The sequence below is a fragment of the Bombus impatiens genome, unplaced genomic scaffold (assembly GCF_000188095.3).
Source record: "Bombus impatiens unplaced genomic scaffold, BIMP_2.2 scf_0478, whole genome shotgun sequence".
NCBI lineage: Eukaryota > Metazoa > Arthropoda > Insecta > Hymenoptera > Apidae > Bombus > Bombus impatiens.
In genome coordinates, this window is record NT_176897.1 from 634,036 (window position 1) to 654,560 (window position 20,525).

Below are 20,525 nucleotides of genomic sequence, written 5' to 3' on the forward strand. Positions count from 1 at the left end.
CTGTTTCCTAGCAACTTTAACAACATAAAATTAATAAACTCACTAGATCTAATATTTTTGTACTGCAATTGTATCTCACATTTGATATAGATAGTTATTTATATTCTATTTATATATACATATATGAATGTCTATTACTATATTCAAAATTTTATAGTATATTTTGTATATGTATTCTTAATACGATATTGGGTGTAACTTGATATTATTATTTGTGATAAACATACAATTAAAATGACAACTGTAATTGTAATTGCGTATAAGCTAAGAGTACTATAACTGCTTATAGAATTTAAGCTGTATTATCTGTAAATAATATACAATTGAGTCATTACTGGACAATTAGATAAAGCTAGGTGCCATTTAGAACGTAGAGGGCAATTATATTTATAATTCTTATCAGTTTGAATAATTTTCTTAAAATTCACTACATGTTAAAAGAGAATAAGATTAATTACAGTACGTATAACCTCATAATTGTATTTTTCAATCATCCTATTAAGTACTAATTTACTTGTAGATGAATATGTGGTTTTGGTTTGGAAACAATTTAGGCAACTTTCTTTTACCGAAGTATAATGTTACTACAACTTCCAGTTTCTTCTGCACCTGCTTAGGTTTATTTGCACTTGCAATATTATACGAGGGTATGAAAGTTTTACAAATTAAATTACATCAAAGTACTTCAACCCTTATACAAAATCAAAGCCCAACAATATCAGAGAATTCTTGTTTACTGTCTAAAATATCTTCAAGATCTATTAGAAAACATGTTTCTTTACATTGGTATTATATTTTATAAATTATTAAATTATAGAAGCAGGTTAATATTACCATAAGTTACTGTTATATATTGTTCTACTAGTATGCAATGGTCTACATGGAGTTTTCAAGTATTTCATTGGTTTGTACATACCTTTCTTGGTTATCTTTTAATGTTAGCTATTATGACATATAATGTATACATAAATATTGCTATTGTACTGGGAGGAGGTCTTGGATATTGGATATTTGGCCTAAAACTTATAGAACTGAATGTGGAACGATTTTTTGAAAAACGTACTCTGTTAGATTGTGATAAGGAATGTGCTGGTAAGTTTTAATTGTTCTTTAAAATATTAAAAGTCTCATAACATTTATAACTATTTTTAGATAACATAGTACATTGCCAGGGAGATGAATTAACAGTCTCTGTTATCGCTGAACAGTTTGTAACAGAAGCTACTGTTGAGGTTCATATGCCAAAAGATGCTTTACAACATTAAAAATAGTAAATATGTAAAATATTCTATTTTATACATATTGTATATATTTTAATTAATCATACAATAACATTTAAACTGAACTTACATGCTAATTCTCATTTAATAAAAATATATTCCTTCTTTATGTTATAGTTAAATATTTTCTTCTTGCTCAAATAATTGTCGATAACAATTAGTATTGCCAGACAAGAAATGGTCATATGGATTTTGTGTATTAATATGCTCTCCACAAAGCCAGCAAAAAGAAGCTTGACAATAATTGCAGGTCATTTTGTTGCATCCTCCATTTTTTTCGGCTATGGTTCCACAATTTGGACATGACTTGGTATTTGTCTGTAAACAATATTATTACATTATAAAACTGCTACAAATACAAATAGTTTACTATTGTTAAAACTTAATACATACTTTTATATATTCTTGTGTTAAATATTCTTCTGCAACTCTTTGTATCTGTTTTCTACCATATTTTGCTTCTAATTGTTTTCTTTCACGTTTACTACCATTTTTATATTCTTCAATAAGTTTTAATCTGCTATCTGAAGACATAGCACACGGTTCAACCCCATGATATACCTTAAAATATACATTTAAGTAGTATGCATTTATTATATTGTACTTATCTTTTTTATATTACAAAATCTTATACCTTATAACAGTAAGTACAAAATGTATAGTCACATTTGCTACAAATTCCTAGTGTGTCATCATAAGTTTTCACAGATGGACATTGACATGACATTCTCGGACAAAAGATTATGTCTTTCATAGAATTCAATGACACACGTAGTAAAGCTTTTTCATATTGTGAAAATGATTCTGGACAAAGTCTTTTAACTTCATTAATTGTAATATCAAGATTGCAGCTTAAATCAGGGCAAGTAATGCCAGTTACATTATCTTCCTTAATTTTTATAGTAATATATTCAGATATACAATTTTTGCAATATATGTGTCCACAATTTTTAAGTTTTATACACTTTTGTCCACAAAATTTATCAAAACATATGATACACTCAAAGTAATTATTTTGAAATTCTATCTCTTCTACATATTCATTATGACTTAGTAAAAATTGTAATGGATCACCAGATAAATTATTGTATACAGCTCTAACATCATTTTGAAATATTGTATTTGAATCACAATATGTCGTATACATAAATGAAATATCTAATGTGTCTTTAATGTTCAGAAATTGAAGGATATCATTCCTTAGAAATTCGAACCACAAAAACAATATTTCCTGTCCATTGTTTTCGAACCATATCTCATCTAATTTCTGACAAATAAAAGATATTTGCCAAGGTGAAAGCCAGGAAGAAATAATACAAAAATTTGGCGACCTTTTAGTAGGATAATCAACACCCAGTTCCAAGCGCACTTTAATAGGTGGCAAATATTTGATAAAATAAGGATGGAATGAGTGAGAATTTTGTTCATCAACATTTTCGAGTTTTAATAAACCGTCACTGATATTAACAAATACGTTATAGTAGCAGTATATTATATTATTTTTGCAATAAGAAAATTCATTCTTGCTATAAATACTTGAAATTGCTAAGACTTCGTCTTCTTGTCGTTTTAGATTATCAATTATGCACCTTGACATTTTCAAAGCTTTATGAATTACTTGATACTTTTAGTTTTTATCAAATTTTTCGTTTTAAGCTTGAATACATTTACCAATAAAGGAAACTAGAAGTCAACAACCTTCTCCTTCACAAGCACGTGTAGATATAACGTAACGTAACGTAAACATATGACTAAGAAAACACAGATGAAACTATAGAGTATATAGAATAGGAGCTCAAGTACAGTGAGTAACCAAAATATTCGAACGGCGTGAATTGAGTGGGAAAAGATCGAAAACAAGTAAGCCTAAACAGGAAGTTATTGCGAAATTAAGAGTATGTTAAATTAAAAACGCCTAAGAAAAGAAAATCGGATAAAGAAATCACGTCTCTTCTAAACTACAGTAATAATAAAAAGTGAAATAATAAAAAAGTATAACGATGACAACTATTGCAAATAAATCATCTCTTCTATAGACTGTGTAATCTATGAAATAGAAAACTTAAGGACTATTGGCGCGTAATTATGAAATAATATTTAGTGTTTCTACGCATACACATATAAGCAATAGCTTTTACATTCACAAATAATTATATATAATTAATGTACAAATAATTATTCAGCAAAATATTATCACAAACTTTTATAGAAAGATCAAATGTTTTAGTAAGAATTATCACATATCATGATGATGATGGCTTATCATCATGACAATCATTTTGCAATTCATATTACAGTTCCGTTTTCAGAAAAATATATGTACGGTTGAGGGAAAAATATATGTAAGTGGTTTAACTGTTTTTATTTAATATAGGTACAAAGAATTAAAATTTACGAGACAATAAAGATAGCATAGTGTAATTAATTCTATATTAATATGTTTCTGTTTTTTTAAATCTATGAAATTACTATAATATAAGATTAGTAAATTAGAATTATAAATTACGATAATATAAGATTAATAAATTAAATATTCATGAATAAAAAATAATAAAGTATACATTGTATAAAATTCAAAAGGATAGAGATACTGCATAATAGCAAAACGATACACGCACAACTGAGATTAAATTGGGCCACGAGAAGTAAACAGGTTAGGTTGAAATTTAACCGTTGAATGTTCTATGAAACAGGAATTAATTTAAAATAAATAAAGACTTATTGTACAGGAATAAAATGGTAGAGGTAGAAGCAAAGCATATTCTTCACAGTGGCATTTTTCATCCTGTTTTACGACAATGGCAATCACCAAATGTAGAGATTACGGTTAATGCTCTCATGTATCCAATCTTCATCACGTAAGTGAAATTCATATCTACCGCTTTTATTCATTTACGTATATATGGTAAGCATGTCTATTTATGCTTATTGCTTGTAGATTTTTTATGAAATATGTTAATATTTGCATTTTAAAATAACAGATGGGAAGTAATAAGTGAAAAGAGGGGTCAAATGTTTCCTGAGGTCAATTTGATGTTATTTGAAAATAATTTTTTGCTTGTTATATAAGTGTATAACAAGTAACATTATATTCATTTTAAAAAACATACATAATTGTGTTTTCTCAAAATTTGTACAGAGATATGAAGCAAGGAAACTTTAACGTCTAATTAATAATTTTATATAACGCTTCATTTTGTATATAGAAGGTGCATATTTACAGGGATGAACAAGATGCTAAAGATCCCATTGCTAGCATGCCAGGTGTTTATCGGTATGGCATTAATCATTTGCGAAAAATGTTACAGCCATTGGTTTCAAAAGGCTTACAGTCAATATTATTATTTGGAGTATCAAAACACTTGAAGAAGGTAACCTTTTACATAAAAGATCTAAGTAAAGTAATTAAAAAACAATATCTTTAATAGGATCATATTGGAAGTAATGCAGATAGTGCACAGAATCCCATTATTCAAGCTGTTCCATTAATAAGAAAATGGTTTCCAAATCTACTAATAGCATGCGATGTATGCTTATGCTCGTATACTATCCATGGCCATTGTGGAGTTTTAAATGAAGATGGGAGTATAAACAATAAAGCCAGTATTGAGCGAATTTCTGAAGTTGCACTTGCATATGCAAAAGCTGGTAGGATTGTTGTTTTTTTAAAATATATATAAATGATGTTACTTATTATCCATTTGCTTACAAAGGAGCTCAAATTGTGGCACCATCTGATATGATGGATGGAAGGATAAGTGCAATAAAAAAGAAACTAGCATTAGTTGGATTAATGAATAAAGTTGCAATTTTATCTTATGCTGTGAAATTTGCATCAGGATTTTATGGACCTTTTAGAGATGCTTCACAATCTGCACCTAAGTTTGGAGATAGAAAATGTTATCAATTACCTCCAGGAAGTAACGGATTAGCTGCTAGAGCGGCTGTTAGCTTTTATCTTTTCTGAATTTTTAATTATCTATTAATTTCTAAATATTAGTAAATACATATTTTCCTTTAGGCTAGAGATGTTTCTGAGGGAGCTGATATGCTTATAGTCAAACCAGGTTTACCTTACTTGGATGTTGTTAGACATACAAAAGATGCACATCCAGAGTATCCAATGTTTGTGTATCAGGTTTCAGGAGAATATGCAATGCTTTATCATGGTGCTAAAAATGGTGCAATAAATTTAGAGAATGTTTTAAAAGAAGTTCTTTTATCAATGAGAAGAGCAGGTGCTGATTGTATTATAACATATTTTACACCATTAATTTTAGATATGTTACAACCAAAAAGTAAATATTAATATGAGTAATTATGTAATTAAATGTTTGAGGACATTGATGCAAGATTAAATATACATGACATATGATATTAATATTTGGTGTGGTAAATAAAGTAAATATATTTATACATTCTTTTGTTCATTATTTCATAAAATTGATATAAAACGATGAAATGACGACTGAATGTTCCAATGATGATAGAAGAAAAAAAAATGATGTACATAGTTAATTGATGTAAAATAGAAGTCTCGTTACCGTTACATTCCATTACGTTGCAGTAGATACATAAAACGTCGAAACGATTGTTCGTCAAAACAAAGAATACAGAAAGGAGTCTTCTTTTTGTTTAGATATTCAGGTTATCATATCAAAGGATTATTTTTTCCAATTAATGATGCCTTTAATATGTACATATGTCTCTCTTATAATATCTATACGTAATAGATCTTTTTAAAAATATCTAATAAATGTAAATGATAAATCGACGAATAAATGTAGAATATATAAATACATTTTTATGGACATTTTATGTAAAGAATAATTAGAATGTAGTTAAATATCTATCCATAAAAAAACAATAAAGATCTTTATATATAACAGACGTTCTAAGTATACGAATATTTTCTTAATATACGATATGACAACGAGTGAATGGATATGGTTTTCGCGTGTTACATGAATTTCTCTTAGCATTGATTCCTCCAATCATAAGAGTACTCGAAATTTCCAGAAGTACGGTACCGTTGTGACGTGGGCCTATCGATAGCAGCCAACTGTATGTAGTTCAACCAACCAACATGCGCCTTTCCTTTAGTACGGATGCTTTGAGACCAATCAACGTAGGCCACGACGTATTCAGCTTGTTAATATCCCGGTACTGAGATAGGCCTGTAGTCAGTCATTCCTGGTTATTCGTGTTGTTCGGTAATTTTGTGCTGAGAATAATCAAGTTTTTTACTTACAAAAAGAAGAAAGAGGCGCACGTATATTTAATCTGGTAAGTAGCAAATATAGCCAAATATTATTTAGATAAATATAAATATTAATAAATCGAAAACGGTGTTACGTTTAAAGCTTCATAGAACCCTAAGAACACTTCATTATCTGCCACGTCTTGTTATAAAATATTGCGGTTTTTTTTTATATTTTATTCTAAGTAAAAGAATTCCTTCATAAATTTCTTTAAAACGCATAAAGTATTATTACATCGTTAACTTCAATTCCTAACAGAATGTAAAAGAACGTATTTCAAATGTCTCATAATTATAATGTACCATACAATAGCTAGCGGAATATGTTTGCCGAAATGAAACGTTATACGAATTAATGATTTTACTCATGATCTATTATTCTTGTTAACTACATTTATAAATAATGATGCTGTTACCTAATATTGCTTAAATTTTTATATAGTGCTTACTTTTTTATTGCATTAATTTTATGCGATAATTTTTTATACTTTCTACGTCGGTACTAGAATTTTCTATGTACCAATAATTCATGTTCTTTGTCATATTTTTTAATAATTAAACGCAAACTTGCAAGGTTATATCAAAATACTACATATTAAATAATTTATGCATTTAAAGAGTACAAATTTCAGGAATTGTATATTTCTTTTACAGAAGAGCATTTATATGAAAAAACATGAAGGGAGTTAAAGCTCTATTTTTCCTAGGCTTAGTAACTTTTGTTTTTACAAAAGAAGAGAAACAGAAGGAAGATATTGGGACTGTCATTGGAATTGACTTAGGCACAACATATTCTTGGTAATTAAGTTTAAATAACATTTAATACTGACATATGTACATATAGATGTTTAATGGAAAAGTTTATTGAGGAATGAATTATTTCAGTGTTGGAGTTTATAAAAATGGGAGGGCAGAGATTATAGCCAATGATCAAGGAAACAGAATTACACCTTCCTACGTGGCATTTACTGCTGATGGTGAACGTTTAATTGGAGATGCTGCAAAGAACCAACTGACCACAAATCCTGAGAATACAGTTTTTGATGCCAAACGATTAATTGGTAGAGAATGGTCAGATCCTACTGTACAGCGTGATATCAAGTTCTTTCCATTTAAAGTAATTGAGAAAAATAGCAAGCCACATATAAGAATGGCAATTAATGGAGAGGAAAAAGTGTTCGCACCTGAAGAAATCTCTGCTATGGTACTTGGTAAAATGAAGGAGACAGCAGAAGCATACTTAGGCAAAAAAGTTACTCATGCTGTTGTTACTGTACCAGCTTATTTTAACGATGCCCAGAGACAGGTAAATATAAGATATGTAGTTTAGAGAACAAATTATTAGGATATTAGTGACTAAATATGTATTAAAATAAGTACTGAACTAGTACTATAAGTTAATAAGTGATTATTTTTATTTAGGCTACTAAAGATGCAGGTACTATTTCTGGACTTGTCGTTATGAGAATCATCAATGAACCTACAGCTGCAGCAATTGCTTATGGTTTGGATAAGAAAGATGGAGAAAAGAACGTGTTAGTTTTTGACTTGGGTGGTGGTACCTTTGACGTCAGTTTGCTTACAATTGATAATGGAGTGTTTGAGGTTGTTGCAACAAACGGTGACACTCATTTAGGTGGTGAGGACTTTGATCAACGTGTAATGGATCACTTTACCAAACTGTATAAGAAGAAAAAAGGCAAAGATATTCGCAAGGATAGTAGAGCTTTACAAAAATTGCGTCGCGAAGTTGAGAAAGCTAAAAGAGCACTCAGTGTTAGCCACCAAGTATGTTTCACTATAATTTGCTCGAAAATGATTTAGTAATATCTATGAATAATATTTGTATAACTTATATCTTTATCTTGTCATAGGTGAGGATCGAAATTGAATCATTCTTCGAAGGTGAAGACTTCTCCGAGACTTTAACGCGTGCCAAATTTGAGGAGTTAAACATGGATCTTTTCCGTAGTACCTTGAAACCTGTACAAAAAGTCCTAGAAGATTCCGACATGAATAAGAAAGATGTAGATGAAATTGTACTCGTTGGAGGTTCCACTAGAATTCCCAAAGTTCAACAATTAGTTAAAGAATTCTTTGGCGGCAAGGAGCCGTCACGGGGTATTAATCCTGACGAGGCCGTCGCGTATGGTGCTGCTGTGCAAGCTGGTGTCCTTTCTGGAGAGCAAGATACAGATGCTATTGTACTTCTAGATGTCAACCCACTTACTATGGGTATTGAAACTGTTGGAGGTGTGATGACTAAACTCATTCCAAGGTAAGAAAATATTCGCTATCTTTCATGTTTATGTTTATGTATATAAATAATTTTATTTGTTTGCATAATTTTATTGTTTGTATAAAAAATGTATTTTTTATTTGTTTACAGGAATACCGTGATTCCGACCAAGAAATCGCAAATCTTTTCTACTGCGTCTGATAATCAACATACAGTAACTATCCAAGTATACGAAGGTGAACGTCCAATGACAAAAGACAACCATCTTCTGGGTAAATTCGATCTTACTGGCATCCCACCAGCACCAAGGGGTATACCACAAATTGAAGTTACCTTTGAAATCGATGCTAATGGTATTCTACAAGTATCTGCTGAGGACAAAGGAACTGGAAATCGGGAAAAGATTGTTATTACCAATGACCAAAACCGTCTTACTCCCGATGACATAGAAAGGATGATAAAGGATGCCGAGAAATTTGCTGATGACGACAAAAAATTAAAAGAACGAGTAGAAGCACGCAATGAACTCGAATCTTATGCATATTCTTTGAAAAATCAATTAGCTGATAAGGAGAAACTTGGCTCAAAAGTTAGCGATTCCGACAAGGCCAAAATGGAGGAAGCTATCGAAGAAAAAATTAAATGGTTAGAAGAGAATCCAGATACTGATCCAGAAGAATATAAGAAACAAAAGAAAGAACTTACGGATATTGTTCAGCCCATTATTGCCAAATTGTATCAGGGTGCAGGTGGTGGAGTTCCACCAACCGGAGGTGATGAAGAAGATCTGAAAGATGAGCTTTAACTAAAATATGATCAGTACTTGTATTCGTCCTAATTTAGACTGAATTAATACAGTCTCATGCAAATGTTGCAGAGATTAATACGTCGTTGATATGTCGAGTATAAAAGACTGATCGACGAACGTTTGTTATCCATTAAGTTACATCAGAAGTAAACAATACATGACTGTGGAGATCAATCTATGTATTGTACTATAGCGTATTTGTCATAACAGTCATGATTTTAATCTTCTCGATAAAAGAACATATATCTAATTGAAGGAATTTTATTACCGAGAGTAGCTTCACTAGTTTCCACATAAGATACTGCGCGTTAATTTATTTTAATTAATTGTTTTGTATGTTTCATTACATATAATGGAATAAGCAGTTGTGTAATTCGCGTTACAGGTTTTGCAATGTGCTGTGTGAGGACAGAGTGAATGTGCAAGCGTGTATGACTTGCGCCTATTACTGCCTGTAGATAAACTATATCGTACTATGTACAATATAGCTGTTCTGTGTGAATGAATGTCATATGTATCAGTATCACGGAAATAAACATTTTTTCAGTAAATTACAATAAAAGTACTCTTTTCAGTTATAATATACTAGGTATCTGAAAAGAAATAATATATAGAAATAGATTTGGAACAAATTTTATTTGAAGATATGATTTAATATCATAACAAAAACAATTGAAAATTCACAGATAGGATTAATTTTCTATAGTTTTAAATACCTATTGTGTTTAATCGAAATATAATATTAATAGATGTAATAATAGTAGTATAATATACTCTTTTGTATAATTTTTTAATATTTTTGCTTATTGAAGCAATTCAGTCACTAAATACTTTTTTCACATACAGATTTAGGTACAAAAATAACGTCGAAATCCCGTAACAACCATTTTCTGTAGTCGAATCTTCTGTGGTAAATTTCCTATGACTTTTTTTTACAGTATAGATTTTGGTTTTATAATTTACGAAAAGTAACTATATTAGAGACAAGATTAAAAAGTAATAATACTATTGTCGATCAACGAACGCAATCACACAAAATAAAGGACGTCATATCTCGCATAATAATTGATTAGCACAAAAACATATTATCGTACATTAGCGATGTTTTTTCTTCTACGAATACAATAGACATAGATCGAAATGAGTAAAACCATTTATGAATGCAATAGATATCGAAATGAATAATAAATAACTGATAACTATACATATTAAAAATACTTAAAATGAATGTCTACTTTGCAAGTTTAGAGTACTTTTTCCTTTAATAAAAACAGTAAGGCCGAAAAGTAGGCATTTTCGGAGGCATAATTAGTGCAACCCAATTGTGAATCCGTCGATATATTCAAAATATATACGAGGTATTTTTTAATTCTTTTTTGTACAATCGTAACATTTAACAGTTTTTTTGGCATTGCTTAAAAAGGTTTATATGTGATGGATGGTGAGCACTTTTCTAACGGATCATCGGAGGGTAGTACACTAAAAATGCAGGTACAATAAGTTTTTCTCCCCTTTTTTGAATCTCATTAATCCTAAAGAACATGTCATTACAATTATGTATAAGTCGAGACTCCGATAATTAATCAACAGTATGTTCGTGTGTAAAATATTTATATGAATATATATTCATGAAATGAATAATTTGTGCTTCCTGATGAAAATTAAATATCTCAGGTCGAAAAACCAGATCATTTCTTATAAGGAAGCTAACTTTTTTGTTTGAACTTGCTTTATCTTTTTATGCGTTACGCACATCATTCATTATGAAATGTAAAATTTTCACTTCTTCTTTTTTTCTTACGGTAAATATTCTTTTTTCTTCTTAACTAGTATTAACACATTGAATATATTGTTTTTCATATTTCATATAGGTAGAACAGTACAACCTGAACTCTTGTGTGGACTTTAAAAGAAAAGCGCACGTGTACAGTATCTTTCCAGGTGGATCTGTTTTTGCATTGCGGTAGTTTTTATGTTTTTTTCTTTTTTTTTTTCTTTTTAACATTCCGTTTTTAACATCGGACGTATTCTTACGATAGACAATGAACATGCCTAATTTAAGCTATACGATCGAAAAGAAATTTTCTTCATAATTTCATCGAAAGCATTAAAAAATCTAAAAGTATATACTTCCTTTATGATTAATGATTACAATATTGATAATCATTACGTTTTAATACCATTGCCAAGTCAATTAAAGATCGTAAAATATAATATGCAATAAAAATGGCAGTTGTAAAATGACAGTGATATAATACATAATTAATGATTATTTTAAAATTTATATGTTTCTCTTCGATCGTTAAATAAAAACATGTATGTTAAACTACTTTGCATGATGTAAACGATTAAAATAAGCTACAAGTATAGATGTAGCATATATTCTATTACTCTTAATGAGTAAACAATAACTAGATGCGCGACTATTAAAATATTTTTTCGCCTATCTTTCGTAATGTTTTTTACGAAAAAAATTAATTTCCTCCCTTTTATGAGACGACAAAATTTAACACTTAGCCAACCAAATGGAGATATCTCTCCACATTAAAGTAAATCGCTACACGGTCGATCGAATATCTCCCATTTAGACCTTAGGAACGCGTTTTTCTTTTATTATTATCAGTTATTGTTTACATGGAATTGTTTCCAAGTAATTGGACTTTTTCAGCTTTTATAAAGTACAGTATATAATAAAATACACTAATTTAGTGGTGTTGATTTGTTCGAGCACGATGAGAATAGTATAGTTCGGTGTGGCACGCGCGGTTGCTAAGTGTTAATACTTTATATAAATAATCTTCCAAATGCAATATAAAACTTCATGAATGTCTATTACCAAAAATTTATCTAAAAATATTTTTATTTTTTAATAACTTGTCATTTTTAGATAGTCTTCTAAGGCGTCGCGCAGCTAAGGCTGAAGATTACAGAATGAACTTCATTCGGAAAAATTTAACTTCTCATACAATAATTATTTTCGGTATTACAAACATAATTCTGCTTAAATCTTACTTTTTCTCTTTGAAGAAACTATAATGTTCTTATACTTTGCAGATTTATATGTATTAAAATTAATAATATGTAATTAACGTCGATCTATGAATTACCAAGTAGGCTGGAAAGAACACGTGAATATTTAAGCACTTAATTTAAATGTTTGTCAGACCTGAGAATCCATCCACGCTGTACTTTTTAGCAACATTTCTTAAGAAGAGTTTGCTTCTCGCTTTGGAAATCAAAGGATCCCACGAGGGTAATTCAAGGATCGAAATAGAAGCAGAGGTATCTCTCGATACTGCCACTTTTTTTTTTAACAAAAACTGATGTGCTAATAGATATAGATACTAATCAACAAATGAAGCAGATACATGGTGCGCCTCTGGTTACATTTACTTACTTTTTCACCTAGTTTGAACAATAACAATGTACTCTGTATCACAGTATTATATTAGTAGTGTATTTAGTATTTGTCGCATTTACTTTGGATATGGCAAATATGAAATAACAGTAAAATTATACTAATGTAAATCTATATTCTTTGGGGCTAAATGCATATCACAGTGGGAAAATTTTCAACATTTCTATCTTTTTTTTCAAATTCTTATTGGAATTTCCAGAAGCACACCAGTCTTCGATAATGTATCATCTTAAAGATCACGTTACATCTATATATCTTATTAAAGATATTACAGAAAGCTTTACCGCCAACCAGTGGAAATAAGCAGGCAATATTAAAGTAAAAGTATCTTTTACCATTAGTTAAAAATGCACCTTGGGTTATTTAAGATACTTATTTTGTATCTAATATGCAGTCTTATCCTAATTTTTTTAGCTGTGCAACTAATTTTATCAAATGGAAAGCGATAAATTAGTAAACATGTACCTGTTTTCTAAATGATACAAGATGGCCCATGCCGTTTCAAACATTTTCATTTATCTAATCAAGTGATTGATCACAGGTGTATCACATTCATTTACTTGTCAATTATTAATTCATTTATCATTGTATCGTTCTTTTAAATAAATATTTACAAAATTTGTTGGATCACTCTCTAAAGACAAATAAAATTACTATCAAAAGTTACACAGCTCACCCTAAACACTAAAAACATGCAGTAATTATTTAGTAATGTTTAGTAATGTGTTAGTATTAACATGATATAATTATAGGATTAGGAGTTAGTAATAAAAAATAATTAAGTGCCGAATCGTTCTTCCTTTCATCATATAAAACCTAACCCCTTAATCTACAACGTCGTGGTAGACTCATAGTACGTCCTTCGGGCCAAACATGAAGAACACGTGCGAGAACTGTGGTACGTCCTTCGGGCAACATGCGACAAACTCTCTTTTTTCTTGACTGAATTCGGAACTTAAATCGTAGGGAAAGGGGTTAAACAAACAAAGGAAAAATGTACATTAAATGTAGAAGTATAGTTTTGTACTAAAATGATTGATGTGAATTGTCAATATTAATATTTCAGTACGGAAAGAATTCGTTTAGACTAAATAATTTTTTCGGCGTTCTAAGATAAATTGTTTTTACATTCTACCTGAATGTGTCCTTTTGAATAGTCAAACATTATCATTTATTAATAATCTCCTTCGTTTTAATAGCAGAATTTCAATAAATGAAAAAGTTTAAGCCTCATTTACCAGTTTTTGTGGTACTTACAAATACGCAAAAGTTGCACGTTGATAGTGATTTTAAGTTTAATTTCAATTATTTTATATGCTCAACTAGTGCATGCTCTGACTACTGTATAAGTATCAGACTAGCAACATTTATAGATTATTGGAAACTATTTTACGAGTCTGATTTGTAGTAATCTAACTATTTTGAAGTATTTCTTAATCGATGGACTCATAAAAATTATTTTAGACTTATCTGTTTAAACATCGAATTAATGTCATTTTCAAAGCGTAATAATTGATTAGCTAGTACTGCTTGCCAAAGAAGAAATTGTTACGCATGCAGTGACTAAAATAGAGATTTTGCAAAAGCCTGTATAACTACAGGAACACTAGCATCAAAGCCGTTAATTGTCAAAACATTCTTGTCACTCTTCTGCTTACGATAAGTCGACGAAGAGCACACAGCACAATTTATTAATCTGAAAAGAATTAAATAATGTACAATATGTTCGTATGATAATTTTTGCGAAAAAGTAATTTAGAAAGACATACTTTGTATTTGTAAGTTTGAGTTTTGTTTTATATGCCTCGAGAGCTTTTTCAGATGTATCAAACTTCTCAAATATTTGATCTACAATGTTAATAAATACGTCGTATTTATAGTTTTGGTGAGCAGCCCATGATATTGGTTTAGCCAAATTTATGTTTCCACCAGGCATTTGTTGTAATCTTTTCATAGCTTGACCAAAGGAAGCCGTTTTATCAATATTCATAACATGAATTCCAAGATTCTTAAATGTGACAATGGTGACGCTCTTCTCACTACGAAGAAGTGCAAGTGCAATCATGCACGCAGCTTCTGCACCATTCACGTTACCGCTACGCCAAGTATTTGTTTCCAACATTGCTTTATTCGTATTGATCGTTACCATATAACGTAAACCAGTTGGTTGAATATGCTAGATAAAAATAATTAATATAGTAAATAAATACATATATGAATGCTTTATGAGCATTTTTTATTTATACTTACAAAAAAGGAAATATTCAACATTTTGTAAAGGGCATCAATGATTTTAGAATTTGGTTTTGACAGAACTGGCGATGGTTTATCAATTTGTTCTTTGATTTTTCTCTTTTCGTACGTTAATGGTCTTCAAAAGTTACATATTAGATAATATTAATAAAATATAGAAAAGGAAGACACACTGGAAATTATTTTATTTTACGACTTACTTTCCAGAATTTTCATAATCTCTTATTGTAACTAATACTAAAGCTGGATGAACCTTATCTCGGGCAATATTTTCTTCATTAGTGATTTGATCTATTATTTTGGGAACTGTTGGCGAGGTTGGTTTCAGTAATTTAAGATTGTGTATTCTTTGTAGATTGGTTAAAAGCATGACTAAATTCATCGATGGTATTAGTGCATTCCAAACCTACATATTATTCATAATTATAAACCAAGTGTATCTCATTTTCTAAAGAATTTTAGTTGTCTTTTAGTTATACCTCTTTAGATTTCAGCAAGTGTCCAGGTACATGATCTAATGTTAGTTTGTACATCTCCAAAAGACCTGCTGCTCGTACTTCATCCGTACAGTGTTTAAAGTCTTCGACATGTTCAATATAATCTAGAATTTCTTTAAGTGTGGGATCTTCTGCACAGTATTTTTTCACTTCTTCTAAACCATGTATTACATATCTAAGGACCATTCCTCCCCCTATATAGCAGCGTACTGTTTAGTTAAAATTATGTTTACTTATATATGATTAATAAATATTAAATAAATTAGGCAAATACCAGGATTAAGAGGTACAGGATGAGACAATTTTATGATATCTTTATGCTTCCAACCATATCTGCCTTTATATCTTGTAACACACTTTGCTAATTCCATTGGTGTTTTTGATAAATACCAGTTATTTACAGCTTTTCTTAAACCTTGACCCCATCCATGTTTTGAACTACCAGTTGCATCAAGTTCTTTTTTTTTACTTATTTGAGAAGCAAATTTTATGAACAAAATGAAATGCTGTGGTGATATACAAATTTTGTTTAAAACTGTATATGCTGCATGACGTAAACTTTCACTTTTCATCTGTCTACAGCAAACAGCAAGAGCAAATACCAATGTTTCTGGATTAGGGACAAGATTACTTTCAAATGCCTGTAAAAGATAAAATGTTTTAAATCGTTATCGTAAATTAATTATATATAATTGATTTTAATATTTATCATGAGATCTTACCTTTGTGATGATTTCAATTGGTAATAATTGTTTCTCTGTATTTTCAGCTAATTCTTCAATAGACAGGACATTTTTAGCCAGAAAATAATCATGAACAAACCAGTTTCCAGGCTGATAATCAGGATATTCTTTACCAACATAAAGAAATTGTGATAATCGTACTTCAGGATCATTTGGATCCAAATCTACCGCCATTTCTTACACAATACTATAAAGAATAATTTATAAATTTAGAGAGTATTGAAAAATAAGAATTTTTTTTATTTTATTTATACACAAGCATTTTTTAGTTATACAGTTAGAATTTATTCCTGTATATTTAGTTACATAACAATAATCCATTAACAAAATATAGAGAAATATATATAATTGACAATTAGCAATAACAGTATATTTTTAAAAAATCGATGTTCAAGTAACTTTATTAAAATGTATTAGAAATGTAATTTTGAATACCATATATTTACAACTTTATTTAATCATGTATATTTGTAAGCGTGTATATGTATGAACGATCTTTTTAACTTTGACTCAAGTATTAGTAATTGTTTATAAGAAAATTGTAGAAGGAGCTAATTTTCATACACACACAGTGTATAATAGGACATAGTAACAGGTATCACTGAATGACCTGATAAGGTAACATAAAAATACGGGATATGTCATTACAATAGTGCATGCTTGACTTCATAAATCATAGAGGTACAATACTTGTACGGTTGCAAAAAATTTGATAAACTTTTAAATGTCATTATATACATTCAATCCTTATTACCTTGTGTTAATGGAAAGAGTAACAACCGAAAACACAACCATACAGTACGACGTTTTATGACGTACAAGAATGTACTGACGGAAGAAGTTATATGGTCCGAGTAGAACCTGGGTCAAGTGCAAAGCACGAAAGCTCATTGACCCTCAGAAAACAGTAAATATGTTAACGAAATAGAATTTTTTATATAATAAAAAACAAGATTCTTCTTCTAAAAATGTTGTCTACTATATGCATTTGTTTTTTTCTTTATCAAAATTTGATGAATTTTTAAGTATTTTTCAAAAGATCTCTTTTACCGTAATATACGAGACAATAGTGAATATTCGTTGCATGCGCACACATTAAATTTTTCTTTAGTTACTAGTTTTTAAAATTATAGGTTTAAGATAGTTGAATAAAAAAGAAAAATAAAAATGTTTTCATACATTTCTCATTCATTTCTTTTCAACATTTTGATTTTATTTTTAATTTGTTAAATGATACCTAAGAGGAAATTTCCTTTTCGATGATACCTTATTATAGCACTATATTATAACTTGTGATCAAGATTCTAAATAATTACATATTTTGTTTTCTTTTTAGTGATATGTGGTTTTTATAATGTATGAAATATTGTTGATTCATTATTTTGTTAACAATTTTTTTAGTAAATATTACAATTATTTAGAATAAAATAGTAATTTTATTATGTTCGTACAATATTATAATAGTTTGCAATTATATATAAAACAATATAAAATTTTAAAGAATAATGAAGTTTAAATACTGGGAGATATGGATAAGAAGTTGGTTTCATTTTTTGAACACTATCTAATCAGATCTGATATTTAAAAGTCATCACTGTTTTAAGTTGGTATTTGATTTGTTGGCATTTTGAAGCTCAACTAGTAATACTTGATAATGCCAAAGAGAAAATGAGGGTTCTGACGAAGGTTCAGGATTGTTCTAAGTGTCCCAAGGTATAGGTGCTGCACCACGCGGCTAAGTGTTGAAGGAGTTTCACGCTAGCATATACAAGAACCTATTTAGCTGTGACAGAAACGAGGTATACCCGCTGTGGTTTCACGCTATAAGAGCCTATGCAAATGACAAAATCGCAAAATAATTAAAATTAGTTGCCTAAGAGAAAGAAATTAATTGTTTTAGAGAAATAAAGAAAATCTTTCTTCTCAAACGATAATGGATCAGTAGTGTGATGCAATAATTTCAATATACCTTCAGCACTGGGCCGCTGAGAGCAGCACTGGCTCGGGAACAACCGGATCCATAAGTATAAGCACTCTTATTTCCTCTCTGGCAATACTTTCAAAAAAGTAATGTCAGTACAACGGCCATGGCAGAGTGGTTGCAATCGAAAATTGTTCGTTTTTGCGAACTAAATAACGTAGAAGAAAAACATAATATTTTATCTGATATAAAAATAAAATTGGGAAGTTTAAACAATAGAGAAACTGAACAGATCTCTCGTAATGTGGATTTTAGTCTATTGTTTGCTCAATTAACCTCAAATGACAGGTATCATAACAATACTGATTTCATGAAACAATTTTTAGTGATCTTCAAGATATCTTTTAAAATATATTTTCTTTTTATTTTTTCATATATTTTGTTAAAAGAAGGATGAAAAAAGCTACAAATATATTATAAATAAAGAATTGCGTTTTTGCTAGATAATCTATTATAATATTAATACAATAGTGGAAGAACATCAAGAAATTAAATAACTATAAAACTATTTACTACTTTTCCCTTACAGAGAATTTGTAGATCAAGTATGTGACATTTTGAAGGCATTGTTTGGCATTTTAGAACCTGGAGAAGTATATCAAAGATATTCAACAGAAATATCTCAGTTGATAATTCATCCAGCTGATGTAGTTAGGTCACTTGCGTTGCATGAAATTTCCTGCATTGTTTCTAATCCCCAAAAGTTACCTTTGCTGCTCAGAGATGTCAATTTACTGGTTGCTGTCATAAATAGGATCGGAGATGACAATCTGGTGGTAGCTAATTGTGCAATGCGTATAATGAAAGAAATTGGTAAAAATCCAAATGGATTGCAAATTCTATATACAGGTGAACTATTAAGAAGTTTTGCTAGATTGTTAGTAAAAAACGATACTGTTAGTTTTCGTATATACGAAATTGTTGTGGATGTAGCAAAATCTTCAAAGGAAGGTCTAGAAGCTTCTGTTCAATCAGGATTTTTAAATAGTTTGTTCGAGGTGCTTGAAAACGAAGATATATTGCTACAGATAAATGCATTAGAAATCTTGACAGAATTGGCATTAACAGAGGAAGGATTAAATTACTTAGAGCAACAAGAAGTCATAAAAAAATTTGTTCAAAAAATAACACAGGCCAATGAAAATCCATTGTCAAATTTGTTGATTCCTGGATTAATGAAATTTTTTGGAAACGTTGCACGTTATTGGCCTAACGAAATATTTTCAAAATATCCAATTGTCGTCTCTGCATTATTTGAAGTAATAGAGAGTGGTGATCAAACTATCCTTGGTGTTGCTTTAGACACATTGGGTCATATTTCTATGCGTGCGGAAGGTAAATATGCTCTGCAAGCTTTGGGAGATGCAATGCCGTGTGCATTGAAAAAAATTGCTGACATAATACAAAGAATGCCTACAGCATTAAGAATTCGTGGGCTTAATAACTTGGCTCTCATACTTGATGTACAAAAAACAGAACAAGACAACAGAATTATGTCACTGACAAAATCATGGTTTAACTCTATGTGCGATGATCCTATGGGTATGATTCTGGCATTGTGTAGGCAACCATTTGCAGATATTAGGCAAGCAAGTTTAGAGGTGATGGCAGTTGTGGCATCTCAAGTATGGGGTCAAGAATACATGTCCTCTTACCCAGGTCTGGTTGAATTTCTGTTGGACAGGAACGCCGAATCATTTAAAGAATGTAAGGAAGCTAAATACGCAATTGTAAAACAGCTAGCCGAAGCTGAACAAAATGTATTCGATGCAAATATAATGCAAAGGTTCGCGGAGTTTGTAACTCAAGGACCGCATTACGTCGAAGCCAATACAGAAGTTGCGGTAGAAGGGGGTGTATGAGTTATATTGTTTTCCTTTTTATTATTATCCGTTAAGAGTGTTAAAAGTTATTAACATCTACCGAAAACATTGTATAAGATGTGGAATAACTTTTTTTATGTAAACACAAAAGATATGCTATTTATTTTCTATGTTATATCTACAAATAAAATATAATGGTACATAAATAAGGATCTTGTTCTTC

At 30.0% G+C, this 20,525-nt stretch overlaps 5 protein-coding genes across 12 annotated transcripts; 3 read left to right on the plus strand and 2 right to left on the minus strand.

The window, feature by feature from the left end:
• The first annotated feature begins 91 nt into the window (after positions 1–91).
• On the plus strand, positions 92–1,684 carry LOC105680965 (high affinity copper uptake protein 1). Of its 3 annotated transcripts, XM_012387492.3 has the most exons (5): positions 92–459; positions 521–786; positions 866–1,092; positions 1,153–1,270; positions 1,398–1,684. In XM_012387492.3, exons 2-4 carry the CDS (start codon positions 521–523, stop codon positions 1,263–1,265), a joined length of 606 nt encoding a protein of 201 aa, XP_012242915.1. In that variant the 5' UTR covers positions 92–459; the 3' UTR covers positions 1,266–1,270; positions 1,398–1,684. The 3 variants fall into 3 exon arrangements, with proteins under 3 accessions (XP_012242915.1, XP_033177566.1, XP_033177567.1); XM_033321675.1 differs by lacking the exon at positions 1,398–1,684 and having other exon boundaries at positions 1,153–1,389; XM_033321676.1 differs by lacking the exon at positions 1,398–1,684 and having other exon boundaries at positions 108–346; positions 1,153–1,389.
• On the minus strand, positions 1,119–6,001 carry LOC105680964 (E3 ubiquitin-protein ligase RNF14). Its single transcript, XM_024368722.2, has 4 exons — positions 5,825–6,001; positions 1,915–2,330; positions 1,674–1,841; positions 1,119–1,598 (listed from the first exon to the last, which is right to left on the minus strand). The coding sequence occupies exons 1-4, from the start codon at positions 5,835–5,837 to the stop codon at positions 1,398–1,400; spliced, it is 798 nt and encodes a 265-aa protein (XP_024224490.2). The 5' UTR covers positions 5,838–6,001; the 3' UTR covers positions 1,119–1,397.
• LOC100740224 (endoplasmic reticulum chaperone BiP) lies at positions 3,480–10,138 on the plus strand. Of its 6 annotated transcripts, XM_012387482.3 has the most exons (11): positions 3,533–3,622; positions 4,010–4,138; positions 4,504–4,651; positions 4,709–4,928; positions 4,994–5,226; positions 5,302–5,527; positions 7,248–7,338; positions 7,426–7,846; positions 7,963–8,328; positions 8,415–8,818; positions 8,930–10,138. In XM_012387482.3, coding segments are annotated over exons 1-11 (2,895 nt in total). In that variant the 5' UTR covers positions 3,533–3,620; the 3' UTR covers positions 9,585–10,138. The 6 variants fall into 6 exon arrangements, with proteins under 6 accessions (XP_033177564.1, XP_012242904.1, XP_012242905.1 ...); XM_033321673.1 differs by lacking the exons at positions 7,248–7,338; positions 7,426–7,846; positions 7,963–8,328; positions 8,415–8,818; positions 8,930–10,138 and adding an exon at positions 3,861–3,933 and having other exon boundaries at positions 3,480–3,622; positions 5,302–5,663; XM_033321674.1 differs by lacking the exons at positions 7,248–7,338; positions 7,426–7,846; positions 7,963–8,328; positions 8,415–8,818; positions 8,930–10,138 and adding an exon at positions 3,861–3,933 and having other exon boundaries at positions 3,589–3,599; positions 5,302–5,663.
• Positions 10,139–10,707: 569 nt separating this feature from the next.
• LOC100740714 (60 kDa SS-A/Ro ribonucleoprotein-like) lies at positions 10,708–17,583 on the minus strand. Its single transcript, XM_003490853.4, has 8 exons — positions 17,253–17,583; positions 16,478–16,685; positions 16,030–16,396; positions 15,738–15,949; positions 15,459–15,664; positions 15,256–15,376; positions 14,775–15,181; positions 10,708–14,701 (listed from the first exon to the last, which is right to left on the minus strand). Exons 2-8 carry the CDS (start codon positions 16,670–16,672, stop codon positions 14,569–14,571), a joined length of 1,641 nt encoding a protein of 546 aa, XP_003490901.1. The 5' UTR covers positions 16,673–16,685; positions 17,253–17,583; the 3' UTR covers positions 10,708–14,568.
• Positions 17,584–18,479: 896 nt separating this feature from the next.
• LOC100741025 (26S proteasome non-ATPase regulatory subunit 5) lies at positions 18,480–20,508 on the plus strand. Its single transcript, XM_003490856.4, has 2 exons — positions 18,480–18,767; positions 19,009–20,508. Exons 1-2 carry the CDS (start codon positions 18,586–18,588, stop codon positions 20,339–20,341), a joined length of 1,515 nt encoding a protein of 504 aa, XP_003490904.1. The 5' UTR covers positions 18,480–18,585; the 3' UTR covers positions 20,342–20,508.
• The last annotated feature ends 17 nt before the right edge of the window (positions 20,509–20,525 follow it).